General features: G+C 34.9%; 1 protein-coding gene across 2 annotated transcripts in view; it reads right to left on the reverse strand.

The window, feature by feature from the left end:
* The window catches only part of NUP153 (nucleoporin 153), a 75757-nt gene that overhangs the window by 8292 nt on the left and 46537 nt on the right, over positions 1–20928 (reverse strand). For both annotated transcript variants that reach the window (XM_045847050.1, XM_045847049.1), the window contains 7 exons: positions 15515–15646; positions 14621–14719; positions 13467–13554; positions 10667–10789; positions 7809–8426; positions 4688–4882; positions 2073–2954 (listed from right to left, as the gene is read on the reverse strand). In XM_045847050.1, the coding sequence (XP_045703006.1) occupies positions 2073–2954; positions 4688–4882; positions 7809–8426; positions 10667–10789; positions 13467–13554; positions 14621–14719; positions 15515–15646 (2137 nt within the window). The remainder of the gene's footprint in view (positions 1–2072; positions 2955–4687; positions 4883–7808; positions 8427–10666; positions 10790–13466; positions 13555–14620; positions 14720–15514; positions 15647–20928) is intronic.

Below are 20928 nucleotides of genomic sequence, written 5' to 3' on the forward strand. Positions count from 1 at the left end.
AATTGAACCAGGGACCCTTTGGTTCACAGGTTAGCACCCAGTCCAGAGCCACACTGGCCAGAGTAGCTACCTGTATTTTTATAAATCTGATTTTGCAGTTTATGTTAGCAGGACTGGAACTTCAATTTATCCAAATGTTAGTTAATTTTCTCTGCAGCATTTATTGACTAGTATATCCTGTGTTCTCTAATTTATAACTATATCTTTATGACATATTAAATTCCAAATATATGTTCATTTGTTTCTTTTACAGTTATTCTTAGACTATTCTAGCTATTGTAGCTTTACTGTCTGGTTTGATACTTAGTAAGGCAAACCTGGCTGTGTACCTGTCATCCTTGCCAAAATTTTTGTGCATTTTCCTTCCAGATGAATTTTAGAAATAGCTTAGCTTGTAAAGACCCACAAAAATTCCTTTAAGAACTGAAATTATATTCAGGGAGGGTATTGGAGGGGAGGGAAATATTATCACTCAGGAACAAGTATTAAATATGTCTTTATTATGTTACCAAATAACAAAGTCTATAGCTATTATAAAATACATATTAGAAATGTCAGAAAATACAAATAAGATATGTTGTCTAAGAGTTGCTATTTGATTAAAGCTATTGATTTTTATATGATGATCCTGAATCTGACCACCTCATTTAAGACTTTTTTTCTTTGAAACTTTTCCAATAATGTCTCAGTTCTACTGCTGTCTACTACACAGGGCTGGCCACACTATGGCATGAGCATTAATATGGTTTACAAAAAATGGACCATTTGCACTCACCTTCAAATCGGTATGTAAGAGGTTATGAGTGTCCATTTCAATGGAAACGATAATATAGAGGTGCCATGATTAAATTTGATTAGAACTTATCTCACTTTTATTCCTTTCCCAATAGTACATAAGTCAGTTTTTATTTTCTTTGAAGGATATTTTTAAATTTCCAAGTAAAAATTTAATGCACAGAAACTACTCACATCTACTTGTTCTATTCATACTATTTTTGTTTCCAATTTATTATTCAAAAACATTCATGGGCACTCAACTTTTAATCCTTTACTTATCTGAAAACATCTGTATTTTACCCTTACGTTTGATGAAATTTGGCTGGTTATAGAATTCTAGGTTCAAAGACCATTTTCACTTTGAGGACACTGCTGCATTTTTAGCATCTGATGTTACAAACTAGAAGTCTAATGCTAATTTGTTAACTGTTTACTTGTGGCAAACAGCTTTTCTCTCTCTGAAAGCATTCAGGATTTTGACTTAGTGTCCTAAAATTTCACTGGTCTTTGTCAATGAGTGGGCCACTTCCATTTTTAAGAGCAATGTCTTTCTTTACAACTAGGAAATTTTCTTTTGTCATTTCTTTGATAGTTCCTTCATACTGCTCTCTCTCATTTCTAAGCACTCTTATCCCAATACAACTTGTGAATCTAGTTCAGATCAATCACTCTATACTTTTGCAGCACTGTGTTCTGAAAAATTCCAGTTCACAAATCTGATTATCAGCTGTGTTTTTTCTGCTATTCAGACCACAGAATGATTGTTTCATCAACCATGTTTTTAACTTTTAAAAGTGCTATTTCATTTTTTTCTTCAGAATTTTAGTTTTCATAGTCATTTCTATTTCTCAGGGATCAATTATATTTGTCTATGTTCCTTACATGGCTGATGACAACTGGTTATCTCTACTTGTGGTTATCTCTATTTGTAATAAAGGCCTACATATAAAGATTTCATTAGTTAAAAAACATTCATGAGCTTAAGAAAGAATGCCTATTTTCCTGAATAGCGTAAGCAAATTCTGATTATAAAGCCCAAACAGAAGGAACAAAGACATGAACAACTGTGCAATATTGTGGGCTTTCCATTAGAGCTATATTTCTCAGAATTAGATCCGTAGATAACTTGTCAGAATCATGGGGTTTGGAGCAGTTACAACCAAAAATCCTAGGCTCCTTTCTAGAGAGTTCTGTCACTGGTCTCTCTCACATATATTCAATGTAAACTATTCCTTGACTTACTGTATTTGTCTAGATATCAAAGACTCTCGTAAAAGAAAATGTTTAATATTTACCGGTTGTAGTACTGGTTTGAGATCCAAAAGCAAAAGTGGCCTTGGCTGGCTGTTCAGACTCCTTCTCAGATGGTTTTGCCACACTGAAACTAAAGGTTGACTTGGAAGAACTCTCTTCTTTGGTTTGCTCTGAATTCCCAAAGGAAAACACTGGTTGACACTTTGGCTCTTCACTATCAGCTTTCTTCCCAAACACGAGAGAAGTAGAGGTGACAGGCTCTTGTTGTTTCTCTTCTGTCCTTCCCAAAGCAAACAATGAGGCAGACGGCAGGGGGGCAGGTTCCATAGTGCCAAAAGTGAACCCTCCTTTGGTGGTAGGCATTTCTTCTTTTTTTGCTTCTGACGTCTTACATATAAAAGGAGCCACTGAGACACTCTTGGTGTCTGTAGTCCCAAAGCTGAAGCTGCTCTTGTTCTCAGAGGTCACCACGGTGTTAGCAGCAGCAGGAGTAGAGCTGATTACACCCGTACCAAAACTAAAGCCTGCAGATGAAGACTTAGGCAGTTCCTCTTTCGTTTCTTGCTGCCCAAGACTAGACACCCCAAACTGAAACGGAGCTAAAGAAGTTGGATTGTTTAAACCAGAAGGAAGTCCAATCTTAAAATTATCATCCTTACTGTCCTTTTTAACTTCTTCAGGTTTAAAATCAGATGAAACTCCAAATTTAAAATCCCCTACTGGTTTAGAAAATTTAAAGCCTTCAGTCATGGGATTTAAAGACCCAGAATCTGATGACGCACCTATTTTAAAGCCTCCCTGATCCCCAAATTTAAAATTTCCAGTGCTTGTTAAAGTCTGTGAAGGCTCAGAGGAGGAAGATGGGATACCGAATTTGAAGGATGAGGCTGCTGAGTTCAAAGATGAGGAAGATGTACCAAAGCCTTTAAAATAAAGATACCAAAGAGACACTGAATTAATGTTATTCTCTCAAGGAGATGTAAAGCCTGAAAACCAAAGGCACAAACTTGAAAAAAGGCCTACTCTGAAGAGTATTAGCAACTGCCGTAAACATACACCAAAACTGCCCAAATTTAGTATGAGAACTATATCTCAATCCTCACAACTATATAGACAAGCTACTTTTATCAGACTGGCAGAGCTCAAACAGGTGTGATAAAACAGTGTTTCTAGGAGTAACAAATACTTTATACACTGTAGGTAGGTATGTAAAGTAGCACAAAACTATAAAAGGCATGTTGTCAATATTTACCAAAAAATTATAAATATATATATCCTCTACTCAGCAATTCTATAATTGTGTCTTTATTTTAAAGATAAACTCAAGGACACACAAAACACTACATGCAATCTGGGCAGCTATGAATAAAGAACAAATGTATGTCCAAGCTAATTTGTGATAAAATCAAGGAGGCAGAAAGGCAGGCAGATGGTATATAATCTAACAAGGCAGAGTCAGGAAAGACGGAAAATGAGCCAATGGGGACAAGAGGTAGCAGGCTTTTCACTCTGAATCTTGTCATAACTTGATATGTAGGTCTTATAAATGTGTTATTTACACAAGAATTTTTTTTAATTTAGCATCAAAGAACCAGAAGAATTACATCAGTGGAAACAATATTTAAAAAATAAACAATACTGTATTGACAAGATCGAAGTCTTGGTTTCATAATGCTTCTATAGCAAATAAATTGAAAATGAAGCACTTGGCTGACTGTCTCAAAGCAGTAATCAGGAAAGGGTTCAAGGCATTTATGCATTACTCTTCTTACCCATATGTAAATAAAGACAAATGACAGCCAAGCTTTGCAAGTCCTCATCTTCAGATTTCCCTTTTTAATGATTACCTACCCTACTTTCTTTTCCTAAGAAACATAATTGAAATATTGTATCAGAATCTCAAAGGTAAATGGCTATCCACATGGTCTCTAAGAACTTTAAGTGATATTACACAGAAAGCTAAAAATAAAAGGTGCCCAAAACAGTAATTAGATATCCCCTTTGCTTCAAAGGAACACATTTGTACAAGTAGAGAATATAGAAAAGGGACCATGAAGTATCGGCACAGATGAAACTAAAGTGGACTGGAAAGCGTGATCTTCTAAAAGCTTTTATCAAAGTTTTGACTAGAATATGTCTCATATGAAATATGAAATAATTCCTATAGAAATATAAAGATTTGAAAAATCTGGCCTCCAGGGAGTTTAGCATAAATTACTTTGAAAGGTTCTTTTTTTTTATATTTATATATTTAACAGAGTTATTTTTCTGGGACATACTCTGGGAAATCAAAGTCCAAGTCTAGATTACTTCTGGTAAGTTTCTAGGGCTGTGAATTTCCACTCCAATAAATAAAAGTCAGGAAATTCATCTAGATGTCAAAGGGTTGTTAACAGTTAAAAATAAAAAGCTACAGTCTCAGACTCAATATTCTAAGACAGAATAGCTCCTTTCCCAGCTGCAGAAAAGATACTTCACTGCTGGCCAGTAAATAATCCAACTAATTCAGAGACAGATGGGAACTAAAACTCTAAGACCATACCTCACTTTATGTGAATTTTCAATAGAGAATGAAAAATTTTAAAAACTAAAGTTGTTTGCAAATATTTCACACATTAAAATGGCAATACAAGGAGGCGTTTTACCAATGGCTTACCTTTAAACTCAGACTGTGTGCCTGGCTTGGCACTTTCACATGCCACACATTTGGTGGAATCAGCTTTATTTTGCACTAGGCATACTTCGCAGTCCCAGCTTCCCTCAGGTTTCTTGAACTTGTCCAATCCTAGGCAGCCTCCAGAAGACAGAGAAAGAGGGATGGTGCTGCTACTTGAAGCAGGTACTGAGCTTCCTAAAAAACAATGCAGAAACACACAGAAATTCTAATTTATACTTATGCCATTATCTTAATGACACCACTAAGTCTAAATGCCCAGTTTTTCTTAGTGTTTCCCATTAAGACACAGAAAATGCCAAAAATATAAATCTTCACTATTAAAAACAGAAGAGACATTTTAGATTTCTCTTAATCTTATAAATGAGCAGTTTCACACTCACCTTGCTTAGCAATAAGTGCCCTTTAAGCCCAAGTTTGAGTAGCCATGATTTTTTTAAAAATCATGCTCATAACAGTCTAAAAAACTAAATTTTCCTTAAAAATCTTTGTCCAATTTCTTAAAACAGTACAGCATTATAAAACATAAGATATAAATTGTAGGCAATATCCTAACAAATAAAATACATAGCCACAGACCACATTAAATTCACAATTTCAAAACACAGGTCTCTCTGCCTTTGAAATGATCATTTTTGCACAGATGTCCCCACTTTACAATTCTGTTCAACATCGCCTACTATGTTCACGGCATTTGTTATAAGCTAGCCAGCTGACAGACATTTACTAAACACCATAATGCATTTATATTCTGGGCACACAAAGATGAATAACATGTTGCTTAAGTTCCTGAAGGTGCTCATTGTCTTAAAAGGGAAAAGTAAAATAAATGCACAGTAGTACCATCAACAAAATGAAAAGTGATTAAATGATCTAATACAAGAGTACAAGGAAGGAAGAAGTGACTAAGGGGGCAGGAGAAGGATCCTCAGACATGAGATTTAAATTCTTAAACAGAACTAGAAAGTTCTGTGGGCAGAGGACGTAGCACAGGAAGAATGGCTCACCAAAGCACAGTGTATGAAGAAATACAGGGTGGGGCAGAAGCTGGTTTACAGTTGTTCACATGGAACATAACGTAATAATAAAAGAATAAACTGCTTTGTGTACTCAAAACTGTAAACCTACTTTTACCTCACCCTGTATAGTGTTAAGTGAAGCCATGCACTCTGATACCCATGTCTCTAAATATTCTCCATATGTCATCACTTCTCCCAGTTACCTTGATGTCTGTGTTTTACTGGCATGTTTTCTTCCATCTTGCCAATAAAACTGCACCCTGAGGTTCCACCACTGGGCTGTTGCCCTGCTCACAAATTCTCATCTACTCTGATAGTTTTACTCACCAACAAAACAGTTTCCTGATCTGTGTACCTACGGTCCACACTTCTGAGCTTCATCCCTGTGGATTCTTTCTTAGTTGGTGTTTCCACTATCCACCTGATTAGCTTGAGTAGATGACTCCTCCTCCCTTACATATTTCTCAAATCTTTTTCATTCTTTTCTGACCCTTCTACTGCTTGAATAACAGCTTTCTTAATGAGACTTGTTCTCTTAAATCCATCCTTCCAAGAAGAAACCAGTGCCACGTTTTTCCTCTCTGGGTATTCCTTTAAAAATTAACTTCCAAAAGTGTTATTCCTGCCACTCCCTTAAGTTAGCAGAGCTCATTTTTAGACCGTGTTCTCTATTCACTCCGCTCACTTTCCATCACTTCCACTCCCATGACTTATTAGAAAAATATGGGCTAATGATTCCAAATCTGTATCTTTAGCCTAGAGAGTCCATTATCAGTACACCCAAAAGCCTCACATATATCTGCAAGTCAACTTCAGCAGCTTGAAATTGTCATGTATTCAACAATATATTATTCTACATCCTTCCCATCCTTACTTGATTTCATTAGTACACATCACCATTATGTTTGCCTATATTATTGACACAACTTCTCTAACCTGTCCTCTGGTCTCCAAATTTTGTCGCCTTCCAACCTATCCTTCAAAAAAGCCACCAAGTGATTTATCAAAATATAAATTTGACCGCATCACTCCTCTGCTTGAACTAATGGCTCATTTACAAGATGCAAAGTTCTTTAATACATATGTAAGCTTCCTTTGTTTATCTGTAAAAATTCCCTGCTGGACTCAACACTTTATTCCCCCATTAACTCAGAATTAACTTCCACTTCCTGCAGCAAGGTCTTGTTTCCCTTTTTTAGGGGAGTAGTGGCACAGGTGGAAAGGGAAAGAAATGAAGATTTTGAAATCTTGTTCTCATGGAGATGTCCAGTAGGAATTAGAAATATGGCTCACCCCTTGTGATCAAACAGGGGTTTAGGCTAGTAACTTAAGTTTTTCACTGCAGACATAAAACTACGCAAGTAATTCCCAAGATAGTTACATGTTTTATTTAGTATTCATGTCACCATATTATCTGTACCAAATAATTTTGTAACAGTATTACAAAAACAGCAGAGTCATTTCCAGATGTGAATCTTTATTAACTCTTTAAAATTTGAACAGAGAAACAGGAAAAACCTAAATCTAACTCTATTTTTCTAGCTATCAAAGTTAGAATTTTCACTGATGCTTCAGTAATTCACTACCATTGCAGCATCTCTGGCAGAGAGCATACAGGTACAGGTATCGCCATGAACATCCAGCGACAGCCTTTTCAATAAAGCAATGTTGTCCACCCTTTAATGAAACTTTCCCTGGAAATGACCACTAGCCATCCTCACCTTCTATTTAGAGAAAGAGAGACAAAGCAGTATTTTATTCTGTGTAGAGATTTAAGATTGTCCCATTACCATTCAACATCTGTAACAGTAAACTTGAAAATGATCCTAAAGAGCAAGAAGTTTCTGATAAAAATGCATACAGAGGTCAAAGTATTAACTCACAGCCTATCCTAAGAAAATATACAAATCCAGCCCCAAGCAAGTCATTTTAATCTCAATATAGCTTTAAAAGTTAAGATGTATTAAGAAAATGCTCATCGTGAAACATTTAAAACATTCAGGTTTTTCTTAGAGGTTTTACAAAGAATTAAAATGTTCTACTAACATAATGAGCAAAATTATTCCAAACAGCCATAAACGTACCTGGTTTCTCAGACATACAGGACACACATTTATTGTCTTCTGGATTATTAGGAACACAGCATACTGGACACTCCCAAGATCCCTTGGGCTTTTTGAATTTATCTGCAAATCCTAAGGTACCAGTGGTCACAGTGCAGCTGGAAGATGAAGCAGCCACAGTGACAGCACTTTCTGAAGTCACTGGCAAGGTAAGGACTCGCTTAATACCGGTTCCAGGTTTCGGTGTTTCACAAGCTACACATTTTATCGCTTCTGGTTTATTTTGCACTAAACAGGTATCACAATCCCAAGTTCCTACTGCTGGTTTAAATTTGTCTCCAAAACCTGTCCCTGATGCAGGAAGAGTTGTTTTGCCACTTTTACTTGGTGTCCCAATTCCAGTCTGTTTAGCAGTATCTCTTGGTGGCAATTTTGTCGCTTGACAGGCTGCACACTTGCTGTCTGTTACTCTGTTCTCAAGCAGACAACTATCACACTGCCATGATGATCCGGCTTTTAAACTTTCCCCCAACCCGATTCCACTAGAAGAAAAGCTACTTATTGCCGGTCTTGTATAAACTACTGGGCTTGTGGTGGTAGGATCAGCAGCAAGAGAATCTGGCTTCAGTGATGTGAAACCTACAGGGGTTAGGGCAGGGGTTGAAAAAAAAACGTTAGGGAAGGTTTTCTAATCAAAACACTAACTGAAATATTATTACTGGGAGATAGCATTACCTTATCGCTGAGTTACTACAATCCAAGATGGAGCACTTCAGAGGTGATTTTCACCAAAGCACTATTTATTAATTGCATAAATAAATGACACCTAGTTAACATTCTAGAAAGGATGCTTTATAATATATCACCTTCTTCCTCTCAGACTTTCTAGTTATTATAATTCAAACAATACCTAACTTAAGGCTTTAGTTATAGTCATCCACTCATCTACACTATTGTCATCAATGTCTTACTACACTCCACATTCCTGCGACAATGACCGACAGTATATTCATAGTCTTCTTCCCCATCTGTCTCTTTCAGGTGTTCTCTTGGCTATAATGACTTCAATATCTATAATTTTTAAATTCGATCCAGTCATAACCCACTACTGTGATATCCTCTACTTTTGGTAAAAACCAGCTGAACTGTATAGGTATGGTCATTGGGCAGATGTCCCTCCAAAGTACAACAGAATGGTAAGAATTATTTTTAATTACACTAAACTCATACAGAGCTTTAAAACAGCAATAGTTCAATGACAAATATGATAAACTACAATAGAGATACAACAAATCTGGTAAGGCCTAGAAGTACAAAAATTACTCAGTCAATCCTAATGGTGTACAGGCTCATGCTACTCAAATACAGGCCCGCGCAAAGTTATACAAACACAAATTCAAACAAAATTGCTTCAAATATCTCTCAGATGTAATCTCAGTTCCTTTCACATTGTAAGTATACCTTTTTATAACCACTGAAGGTGTATCGAGACAACGAAGGTATTCAAGTAGAAGCACAGAATAATACAGGAGGAAAAAGTCCGTGTGCTACCCAAACTGCTGCCATGGAACTGATTCACTGAAAGTACACTTTATTTGTGGAAATGTTTCAATCCTTTACTCTGGACCAATTAATTTTTATTTTATTCACACCAACAAACTCAGTGACCTGTTTCTCTAGCCTTAAGCATCAAAGGAAAAGAAAATCAAAAGGGAATAAGGTAACTGAAAGTTGTTAGATTTTTCTAGTGCTGCCAAGAAATAACTCAGCCTAAAACTATTTTTAGCTAAGAGCCAAAAAATCCTACATAGCTGTTATTGCCAGTGGTCAACATGTTGTTAATGATTAATTTAAGTCACTAAGATTGACGAAAGTATCACCGATTTCTATTCCTTCCACTTTTTTGAATTTTCGTAATTTCTCATTCAGAAGAACATATATATGATCTCCAAATTTTTGCTACTAAAAAGAAGTTAAAGGGGGGAGATGTAGGCATTTTGAATGTATAGTATAACTTACATGAAGATAAACTATATAAATTTGATGCTTACCTACTACTTGGTTAATTCTAGTACAGGAATTCTGGAGTTCTGCCATAACTGAATAAACTCATCTAAATTACTGAAAGCTCAACCAAAAAAAACCTAACCCTTCTAAATCTTGCAGAAGCCAACCTTATTTTCAAATCCCCATTCAATTATACATGAACACTTCTGCTGAGTCTAAATTATTTCTGAGCTACTAGATTACCTTAAAAACATCTTTACATTCTTATCATACACATCACAATTGAACTTGTGACTATTTTCTTTGATGGTCAAACTGAAAACTTATTCCTATTTGAAGATTTCCAGTTACTGCCTTCAATTATTACCTGATTTCTAGTCACTGCCTTCAATTATTACCTACTAGTTTTCGTATCTTGTGTTAAGTGAGACTGTCTCTTACATACATTCGAATCAGCAAATGTTTGCTGGCCTTGTTATACATACATCACAACTGGGGAATAATCTGAGAAGAACAAGGCAGTTTCAAAACTCTGGTGAGAAAGACATGCTCACGTATATCATGAAGTTCATTTACTTTTATTCAATGTTGGCCTACCTCTATTAACAAGAATTCATTTTCTCCTTCTATACTTGCCATTTAAAAATCTCACTTTAGTATGAAGTCCTTGAATTCTAAAGAAATAAGTAGAGTTTCTAAAATCTTTTCCCTAAAAGAATTACACTGGATTACATCTACATTTAAAAGTCAATCCCCTGTCAAATAAGCCATACTTTTCTTAAAGCCTAAAGTATACCACAAAGGACATTAAAATAAAATCATGAGTTTGTAATTAAAATTTTAGACCTTCTCAAGGGCAGCCATTATCTTACCGGGGTTTTTCAGAACATCTAGGACACTTCCTTCTTTCAGGGTTTTTGCAGGTCTAAAAGGGCCCTCAAAATCTTCATCTGGCTTCTTACAGCTTGTACTGTGCACTGCAGTGATATCTTGAGCTGTAATTTTTTTTAATTATAAAAGATATTATGCCAAGAAAAAGCACTGGACTCAACTTAAATATACTGAAAAGATCTTTTAGAGACAATATTTGGATCAACTTCTAAAACATCATTAAAAAGTCTGAAATTCAAAAATAATGAACAAATTATTTAACAGTACAGAGTTAAACTGCCATTACAAGGAAGTAAAAATACTATTTCCCACATTGTACATCTCTCTCCTCCAGAAGGACAAAAAATATAGACTATAATTACAACCCAATGAGTTCACTGGTAATTAAGAAAGTCAAGCTGAAACATTCAAGAGGATATGGCAACTGAGGCAACTTGACTCCCTTCATGAAATATGTAATCAATTACATAGCAATTTATAATACTGATTTTAAAAAAGCCTTAAAAATATTTAACTGAGCCAGTTATTTCTAGAAACTTGGCCTATGACTGAAACTATCCTTCCATTGCAACACTGAAAACCCGGGTGATAAATGTTCAGTGAGGGACTGATAACATAAATGTACAAAACACTAACACAATAAAATGTTACACAGCTACACAAAAACATCCTTCTTAAAAGCACAGTTATAGGTAAAAACAGGTAAGAAAGTCCAAAAGATTTTGAATATTTACATCTAAAGAGTAATAATGGGTGGCTGCTAGTGATGAGTGACTTTTATTTATTGCTTTTACTTTTTATATTTCCCAAACTTTCCAAAACAAACATATCCTTTTACTTAAAATCAGAGATCTATATTTTGAGTATGATGATGCTTTTGTGGTTAGAGTTTTAACAGGGGACTGTATAGATGAAATATGTGTGGAACTGTTTCAAAGTAAACCAATAGGTGTGTTTGTATGTGTGCAAAGGGAAGAAGGGAGGGAGGGATACATAAGATTGGTCATAAAGCGGTAAATGTTGAAGCTGGGTAAAGAGTATATGGGCATTCAATCTACCATTCAACTTCAGAGAATATTTGAAATCTTTTATAATAAAGTAACCAGGTTTTTCAACTTGAGTGTTTGCCAATTAAAAAGGGGTTTCAAAAAATCCTGCCTACCCATATACCTTACACCATAAACAGAACTTAATTCAAAATGGATCACTAATCTAAATATAAGAAAACTATAATGCTCTTAAAAGAAAAGCTAGGATGAATATCTTCATGACCATGAATTTGGCAATATATTCTTAGATATGACACCAAAAGCACAAGCAGAAAAAAAATTTAAACTTCTCCAAAATTAAAAACCTTTGCATATTTAAAGACATTATCAAGAAAGTGTAAAAACACAATCCACTGAACTGGAGAAATTATTTACAAATCATATGTCTGGTAAGTATACAGTATCCAGACTTTATAAAAATGGTTACATCTCAGCAAAGAGACAAACCCATTTTAAAGTGGGCAAAGGCTTGATTAGACATTTCTCCCAAGAAGTTATATAAAGGGCCAACAAATACACAAACAGGGTCAACACCATTAATCACTAGAGAAATGCCAACCAATGGCTATTAAAAAAAAAGAGAGAGAGAGAAAAGGAAGTGTGATAAAGATGTAAAGAAATTTAAACCCTCACATACTGCTAGTGGGAAAATGAAATAAGCTAGCTGCTGAGAAAAACAACTTTGTGGTTCCTCAAAAGACCATCTGACCCACCCATTTCATTCCTAGGTGTATACCCCAAAACACTGAAACGAGTATTCAAACAAATACATATGCATGCATATTCACAGCAGCACTATCTACAACAGCCAAAAGGTGGGAAGAGCCCTGATGTCCATCAAGAGACAGAAAGACAAATGAACAAATACAACAGAAATAAACTCAAAGATAAGAGAACATTTTGATGGTTGCCAGATGGGATGGGGACGAGGGGATCAGTGAAAAAGAGGAAGAGATTAAGTACAAATAGTACAAACTGATAGAAACAAAACTCATAGGGATGTAAAGTACAGCCTAGGGAATATCGTCAATAATATTATAGTAACTACATATGTCAAATGGGTAACAGATTTATCAAGGTGATCACTTCATAAGTTACATAAATGTTGAATTGCTATGTTGTACACCTTAAACTAATAGCATGTATGGGAGGCAACCAATCTGTGTTTCTCTCATACACTGATGTTTCTCTTTCTCCCTTCCCCTCTCTCTAAAAATATAAACAAAATCCTAAAAAGAAAAACTACTTTTAAAAAAGAAATAACTGATTATTCACCTCTCCCTCACTTATGCCAATTTCCTGAGTTCAGATAGTATGTATTACTAATTGCAAAGGTTATGTGTCATAATCATGACACACAAAAATGCTTGTGAATCTAACAGTAAACTTAGGGAATCCACTGCAATTACAACGTAGACAACTCTTGATTTCTTATAAGACTTCTGTTATAACATACTTATTTTGACTGAACAAAGACAATGCATAAATTCACTTTGTGACTATCCCCTTCACAATCAAAGTGTTAATATTTACATTTAGGAAGCTAAATATCTCTGAGGATAATTACTAAAAAGTATTATTGTCAAAAGGTTGATATTAGCTCCTTGTTTGCTTTTCAGAGCCAATTTGATTCAAATGAAAGCATTTATAAGAATTTCCAAAGGTGAAAGAATTAGAAATATTAATCTAATGTATGCAACTATGTGAAAATTTGTGAGAAATTTTTACTTACCGGAACTACTTGTGATTGGTTCTGAAATATTACTAGAGCCACAAAGTTCTGCTGTTTTTGCAACAGGCACACTAAATGTAAAACCAATCTGTAAAGAGAAAAGTTATCCTTTAAGTGTCAAATTAGTTTTAAGTAAGTATCAAATAGAGGGGTTTTTTTATTTCAAGTGGAAAATATATACTGAATTTCATTTATTCTAAGATTCACAATTTTTCATGTTTTACAATCTCTAAAACTGTGATGCTTCTTGTAACAAATGGAGTTTCACAGTTTAACAGCAGAGTTTTTAATTTCTAAGGCACCTTTTTCTTTCAAAGCAGTATATAAGTAATGTGTTCCTAATGCCTAAGTATGGGTTGCTAAATGTTATTTTCTAACAAAAAAGTTTGAGACTTTCTGGACAACAAACAGATTTCAAGCATGCAGCAGGGAAACTACAATTATCTGGGGCATCTGGTTGACAGAATACAATGACACAGTAAAAAACACGAAGAGCAACATGTTAAAATGATACACATGCCAAATAAGAATTAGGAAACCTAAACACTGAACTTATAATTCTTACCCAAAATATTTATTTCTATTACAAAGAAAAACAAATACATATTGTGGAACATAAATATCTAAAACTTATCTAGGTTAAAAATAATTCAAGAAACATATTAACTAAATGCATGATGACTTAATTGATTAGGTCCTAATCTTAACTGGATCTAAGACCAAGAGAAAACAAAACAGCAATTAAAGGACAGTCTGGGATTGATAGGGAAATGTGAATATGGATTATGTTATTATTGTATCATGTTAAATTTTGTGGGTATGATAATTGTATTGTGGATATACTGTATTGTAAAAGGACAAAGGAATGTCCTTTTACTTAGGGGAAACATGGACAGTATTAAGGGCATTAAGATGTCCGCACCTTAACTTGCAAATGGTACGTAAGAAAAGGAATATACCTGTGTGTGTGTGCATGATGTGTGAAGTCAAAAATAAAGGCTTTTCACTCACTCATCCTTTCTGTACATTGTGATTTTTTAACCCAGAAGAAAAATAGTTTATTTCTTACCACTGATAGTATCTTGGATTTGAGATAAAAATACAGTGTGCCTTTGAAATCAATTAATATGAAATATTCTTTAGTTGGTACTTACAGATGGTGGAGGTAGTACATCTGCCTCAGTAGATTTTACAATTGGAGATGAAAATCTGAACATGGGACTGTTTGTGTTGTTTGGAGAGGTCATTTGTACCTGGTTTTCCAAATTATTAAACAAAATACAAAAGAGAACTCCTTAGAAAAAGAAAACTGTCACAGTAAAATAGACCGTAAGCTAATTATTCCAAAGAAGCCAAAAGCAAAATTCTCCCCTTTTAGATTTAAAAATCACTTTTTAACTTCTCAAAAATACTTAATAGTAACTGCTATAAAATCTGCCTTCCTCTTAGAAGAGGAGCATACAGTTTTCAAACATGGGTATTTGTCTAAAGAAGAAAAATAACATCCATAAGCAAACATTTAGAAGATTTTTTAAAAAGTAAAAGTTCAGAAAAAGTAAAAGCCAAAACAAAAGTGTAAAAACTTAACGAGCAAATTAAAGATATTAATCCTACTTGAAAAATAAAAACATAAATCTATCCTTACAGAAAAAAAAGCATCTCATTTGAAAACAGTTTGGAAACAAACACAATCATCTCTTTCTTTAGTGCACTGCTGCGTAAGAATTGAAGAGCACCCCCATTACAACATATCCCATTATAATGTACATTTTTTAAAAAGGCGAAATACCACTTCCATTTTTCTCTTCTTACTGAGTTGATTTCCATAGTGAAAATTAATCACTGTCTTAAACTGAATTACTGCATTTTGCAGTGTATAATGTACTGTTTTTTGCCCAAATTTTTGAGAGAAAAATAAGGACATGCATTATACATGGGCAGTGTTAAGATATGGGTGGTACAGTATGCATGGTGAAGTATGGTACATGTTTTAAAATAAACAATAAGAAAGATCACAAATGACCTCTACTTGTACAAAGGTTTTGTACCTTGTTTGTTGATGACTGTGCAGGACTAACTGGTGATGAAGTTGTGATCACAGAGGAACTAAAATTAAAGGTAGGCAGTGAAGAACTGGTGATGGGTAGAGAGATTTTTGGCAACACTGGTACTTCCATTTCCTGAAACACAATTAAGTTTTATAATGATATGGTTCATCTTTTATGTCATTCTTTTATCTGTTCTTGTTTTAAAGTAGATTTTATATAGTTACAGGTAAATTTAAAATAGGAAGAAGGCAGCACCATGCAGTTTTAACAATGTGAGCTCTTGAATGGGAAAAAACCAAACTAAACAAAATTTGAATCCCATATGCCAGCTATATGACTTTGTGAACTACCTACCCCTCAATACCAATTGCCAAACTAGTGAAAAATGAGGAAAGAAAATAATATACTGTGGTTGTGATATTAACATGAAACAAAGTTATCTATCATTTAATAAATATCAGTATTAATGAGTTTGGTGAACTGCCTTGGTTTTTAACTCAATATTAGCAAAGGCCACCCAAGTCTCAAATGACGCACATCTAGAACAAAGAGTTCTGCTTCTGCTAAAGGTGGCGTAGTTCATATTTTACCAATACTCTGACAGATAACAATTACAAACTCTGGACAAAATATTAAAAAAAAACCTCTTTGAGCCCTGGCCAGTGTGCCTCAGTTAGTTAGCACATACTCCCATGGACCAATAGGTCGTAGGTTTGATTCCAGGTCAGGGCACATACCTAGGTTGTGGATTCAACTTCTGGGTGGAGTGTGTATGAGAAGGCAAAGAAAAGATGTCATTGGATGAGGATTAAAAAAAATTATCTGAAAACACTGAAGAGCAAACAAAAACAAGCAGAAACTAGAGGAAATAAGATACTTGAAAGAAGAGAAGAACACAGAGTGAGCTTCATATTCTCTTTTTGAGTTGGTGTCACTAGACAGAAGAAATTCAGAGAAAACTGCAAATGTGCTAGAGGAGGAATCACAGGACAGACAAGGTGACCAGAGCAGCTAGAAAATGAGTGGAGATGCAGGACTGAAGAGCCATAGAAGGGGAGCCCTAAGTCTGCATATAAACTGTCCAAATCTCCAGCAGACCTGTAAATGACATGTGTGTAAGGCAGACACTGAACAGCCAATTAAGACTAAAGAGTTTCAGCTGCTGCCCACCACAGACGAGACAAGAGTGTGAGTTCAGTGAGTTCACTGCCAGCTAAAACAATCTGGATACTTCAAATGGATGAGGTTTATTATACATAAATCACACCTTAGTAGAGTTAAGCCTGCCACCAAAGGAAAAATAATGACACTTTCAGGTAAAAGAAAACTAAGAGAATCTGTTGCTATAAAACCTGCTCTATAAGTTCTTTAGGGTAAACAAAAATGACACTATATGGAAACTCAGATTTCTGGAAGAAATGGAGAATTTGGGAGCAAACATAAATTTTTTCCATTAATTTCTTTAACTGTGTAAAGCAAAAATCCTATGTGAGCCCTGGCTGGTGTAACTCAGTGGGCGCAGACTGTGAACCAAAGGGTTGCCAGTTTGATTCCCAGTCAGGACACATGCCTGGGTTGTGGGCCAGGTCCCCTGTGAGGGCCACATGAGAGGCAACCATACATTGATGTTTCTTTCCCTCTCTTTGTCCCTCCCTTCTCCTCTTTCTAAAAATAAATAAAGTAAAATAAAAACCTTAAAAAAAGTTGTACCCATTTAAAAAATTTTTTTAAAATCATATGCGATAGGTTTATAGCCTATCTATCTAAATGTAATACAAATGACAATGACAGAATAACATACCAAGGGAGTGATGGTAAATCAAACTATAAGGATACAAGATTCTTAAATTTTCAAAGGGAACGGTACAATATTAACACAAAGTAAAATACACAGTAATCCCAAGAGGAACCACTAAGTAACATGCAGAGACAGATAAGCCAAAAAGTAATTAAAATGGAATTCAAACAGATATTCAATTAACCCCCCAAAAAAGTGGCTTTCGAAAGGAAAAAGAAAGAAAAAAAAATGGGAAAATTAGAACACTGGCAGGCCATATGCAACCATATCAGTAATTACATTACAAGTAAACAGTCCAATTAAAAGGCAAGAATCAACTATATGCTATCTACAAGAGACTAAAATATACAGACACAGGTTGAAAGTAAATGGCTGAAAAAAGATATAACCTGTGATAAGCCTAAGAAAGCTTATTCTAACAAGAGTGGCTGGCTATATATATACCAGATAAAGTAGATTTTAAGACAAAGAATATTTCAAAAAACACTTTTAAGGGCATGTATTAATATTAAAAGAGGTACATCACTGAAAAACTGTAATAGGTATAAGGTGTATGTTCTAATGAGGACCTCAAAATATTTGAAGCAAATATTTATGTATTAATATATTGAGAAAAATATATCAAATGTAAGTTGACAATTGTAATTCCTGTTTTTCAACAATTTTAATAGACTAACCAGACAGACCCCCTAAATAAGCCTCACAAAGTTGAGCAAGAACAAGTAAGATCTAGGAAATAGTATCAGTCATCTTATCTGACTTCTACAGAACACTATACCCAACAACTGCAGAATATACATTCTTTAAGATTCATCAAGCAGACGTTATGCTGGGCTATACAAGAAGTCTTAATGCATTTCAAAACATTAAAATCATGATTAAACACACTTCTAAATAATCCATGGGTTACACAAGAAGTAAAAAAGGAATTTAGAAAAAACATAAAAGCACTGCTAATTATCTTCAGTAGATAATAACATAGAACTCTGCAATCTGGGGAGACGAGAGAGTTGCTTAGGTACAGAGAAATAATAGAGAAAAAATAAATAGGTTCAGACTTCTTGTAAGACATGTATTATTCAAAATACTGTATTTTGTCATGTATAATGTGCACTTTTCTTGCACAAATTTTTGACGGAAAATAAGGATGTGTATTATATATGGGTAGTACCTGAAATACCTTGTATCTGTTCTTGTGTTTTGTTAATTATTTGTTACATAAAATTTGTTGTACCATAATATGTTAAAAAATAAATGCTAAAAAATGCTAAAATTCCTTTATAATATAAAAAAAGTCAAGTATCTAAATATAAATAAATAAAAAATTGAATTAAAAAATTAAAATGAAAGATTATTTCTCCTGAAACTTTGGGACAAAAATGTGGGCACATATTATACATGGAGTGTATCATACATGGCAAAATCCAGTATCTAGGTCCAGAATTCATAGTTTGTACAACTCAATAAAACAACCCAATCTTAAAAGGGCAAAAGATCTGAACAGAGATCGCACAAAGAATGACGATACTAACAGCCAATAAGGACATAAACAAGAATACAATATTACTAGTCATTAGAGAAATGCAAATTAAAATTACATTGATATAACACCATACACAAAGCAGAATGGCTACAATTTAAAAAATGACAGTCAGCTACTGGTAAAGATACAGAGTAACAGAAATGCCCACACATTGGTGGGAGTATAAAATGTTACTCCTGCCTCCCCTGTCTGGTTCTATATTTACCCCAAGAGAAATAAACATGTCTTCAATTAAGGTACAACAAGAATGTTCACAGCAGCTTTATTCATAACAGCCAGACCCTCCAAAAAAAATGCACACTGAACTGTACTGATATTAAGTTTTGGAACAAGCAAAACCCAATACACAGTGGGGGAAAAATGAGAACAGTAATTTTTCCAGGAGTGGAGGCAGTGAGTATTAACTGTGAAGGAGCACAAGTGTAAGGACTGCAAATGTCTGACACCTCCACAGGACTCTGGGTTACAGAGATGTAAACATTTGTCAAATTCATTCAATGATGCACCTATTAATTTTACATTTCACCACCTGAAAATTCTTGCTAAATTAAAAAACAAATATTTAACTCTAGTTCATGCAATGCATGCTGAAGTATGGTGGGGGGGGGTAAAGTATACTGAGTTAAGTCTTAAATTTACTTTGAAATGCACCCCAAAAATATGAATATTTATTTGCTAAAGCAAATATAACAAAATATTAGAATCTAGGTGCTAGTATTATGTACGTTCACTGCCCAATCTTTCAAAATTTCTTGTGTGAAGCGTATAATCAAATGTGGAGGAGGAGGAAGGAAGGACACAACAGACACATTTGGGTATTTCTGTAGGGATGTTTCTTTCCATCTCCAACCTTAGCCTGATTTTCTTCCCTTTAGACCCTTTATAACACCTGGACACACCAAGTGAACATAACCTGTACCTCATGCCAACTCATTAAGCTATATGGTTGCCCTTGCTGGTTATTATTATTATTGACTTTAAACCAATTTTAAATTTGATTCTTAGTCACCAATATTTTGACTTGATTGATCAAAAGTGGGTCCCACAAATCTGGGTGAAACTAAGTCAAGAGCTGTAACTAGATGCTTACAGATGCCTCAAGTTAAACAAAATCACCATCAAATCTGTGACTTACTATATACATTACCTTTGTAATACCTTTACATGGGTTGTCTCACAGGAGATAGACACTTAGTACTGTAGATGACGAAACTGGGGCACACAGATACATGGCCTAATATCAGACAGGTATTAAATGACAGACATCCTACAGACACAAGCTAAATATATTTTTCTTAACACCATTTTTTAAAAAAGATTTTACAATGAGATAGCAACTCAAAAAAAGACTATTTATTTTTGGGGGGGAGGAAGAAAGGGAGAAAGAGGTACCTCAATGTGTGAGAGAAACATGAACTGGTTTCTTCTCGCATGTCCCCAACCAGGGACCTGGCGTGAACTCAGGTGTGTTCCCTGACCCAGGAACCAAGCTGGTGACAGTCAGCTTTGCAAGATGACACCTAACCCACTGAGCCGCACTGCTCAAGGCTTATCCTCATTTTAAAGAGAAGGAAGCTGATGTACAAGGAGTTAAGTCAATCAAAGTCATGACACCACTGACTGGCAGAACACATGACAACATGAAGCACTTAAATCTACCCGAACTCAATCTTATTATAAACTACTTATCTATTCAGCATCAATGAACTTTTCCATTATAAAAACAGAGTATCACAGCAAAGGCAAATTCCCAGTGTTTAGGGACCAGCACACAATCCTCACAAATGTTGGAATCTGAGATAAGGCAAAAGCTAAAACACACTTTTACTACCTCATTTTGCAAATTGGGTTCTTTTTTTTTTTTACTTATTTTATTGATTATGCTATTACAGTTGTCTCATTCCTCTCTACCCTGCACACCCTCTCCCACCCACATCTTTAGCTTCTATGTCCCATACTATTCTTGCCCTCCTTCTGTCTATTTTGTACCTACCATCTATGCTACTTATTCCCTGTACCTTTCCCCCTCTCCTCCTCCCACTCCTCTGTTGCTAACCCTCCAAATGATTTCCA

This window comes from Phyllostomus hastatus, unplaced genomic scaffold (genome assembly GCF_019186645.2).
Source record: "Phyllostomus hastatus isolate PE091 unplaced genomic scaffold, TTU_PhHast_1.1 phas_contig_524, whole genome shotgun sequence".
In the NCBI taxonomy this organism is placed as follows: domain Eukaryota; kingdom Metazoa; phylum Chordata; class Mammalia; order Chiroptera; family Phyllostomidae; genus Phyllostomus; species Phyllostomus hastatus.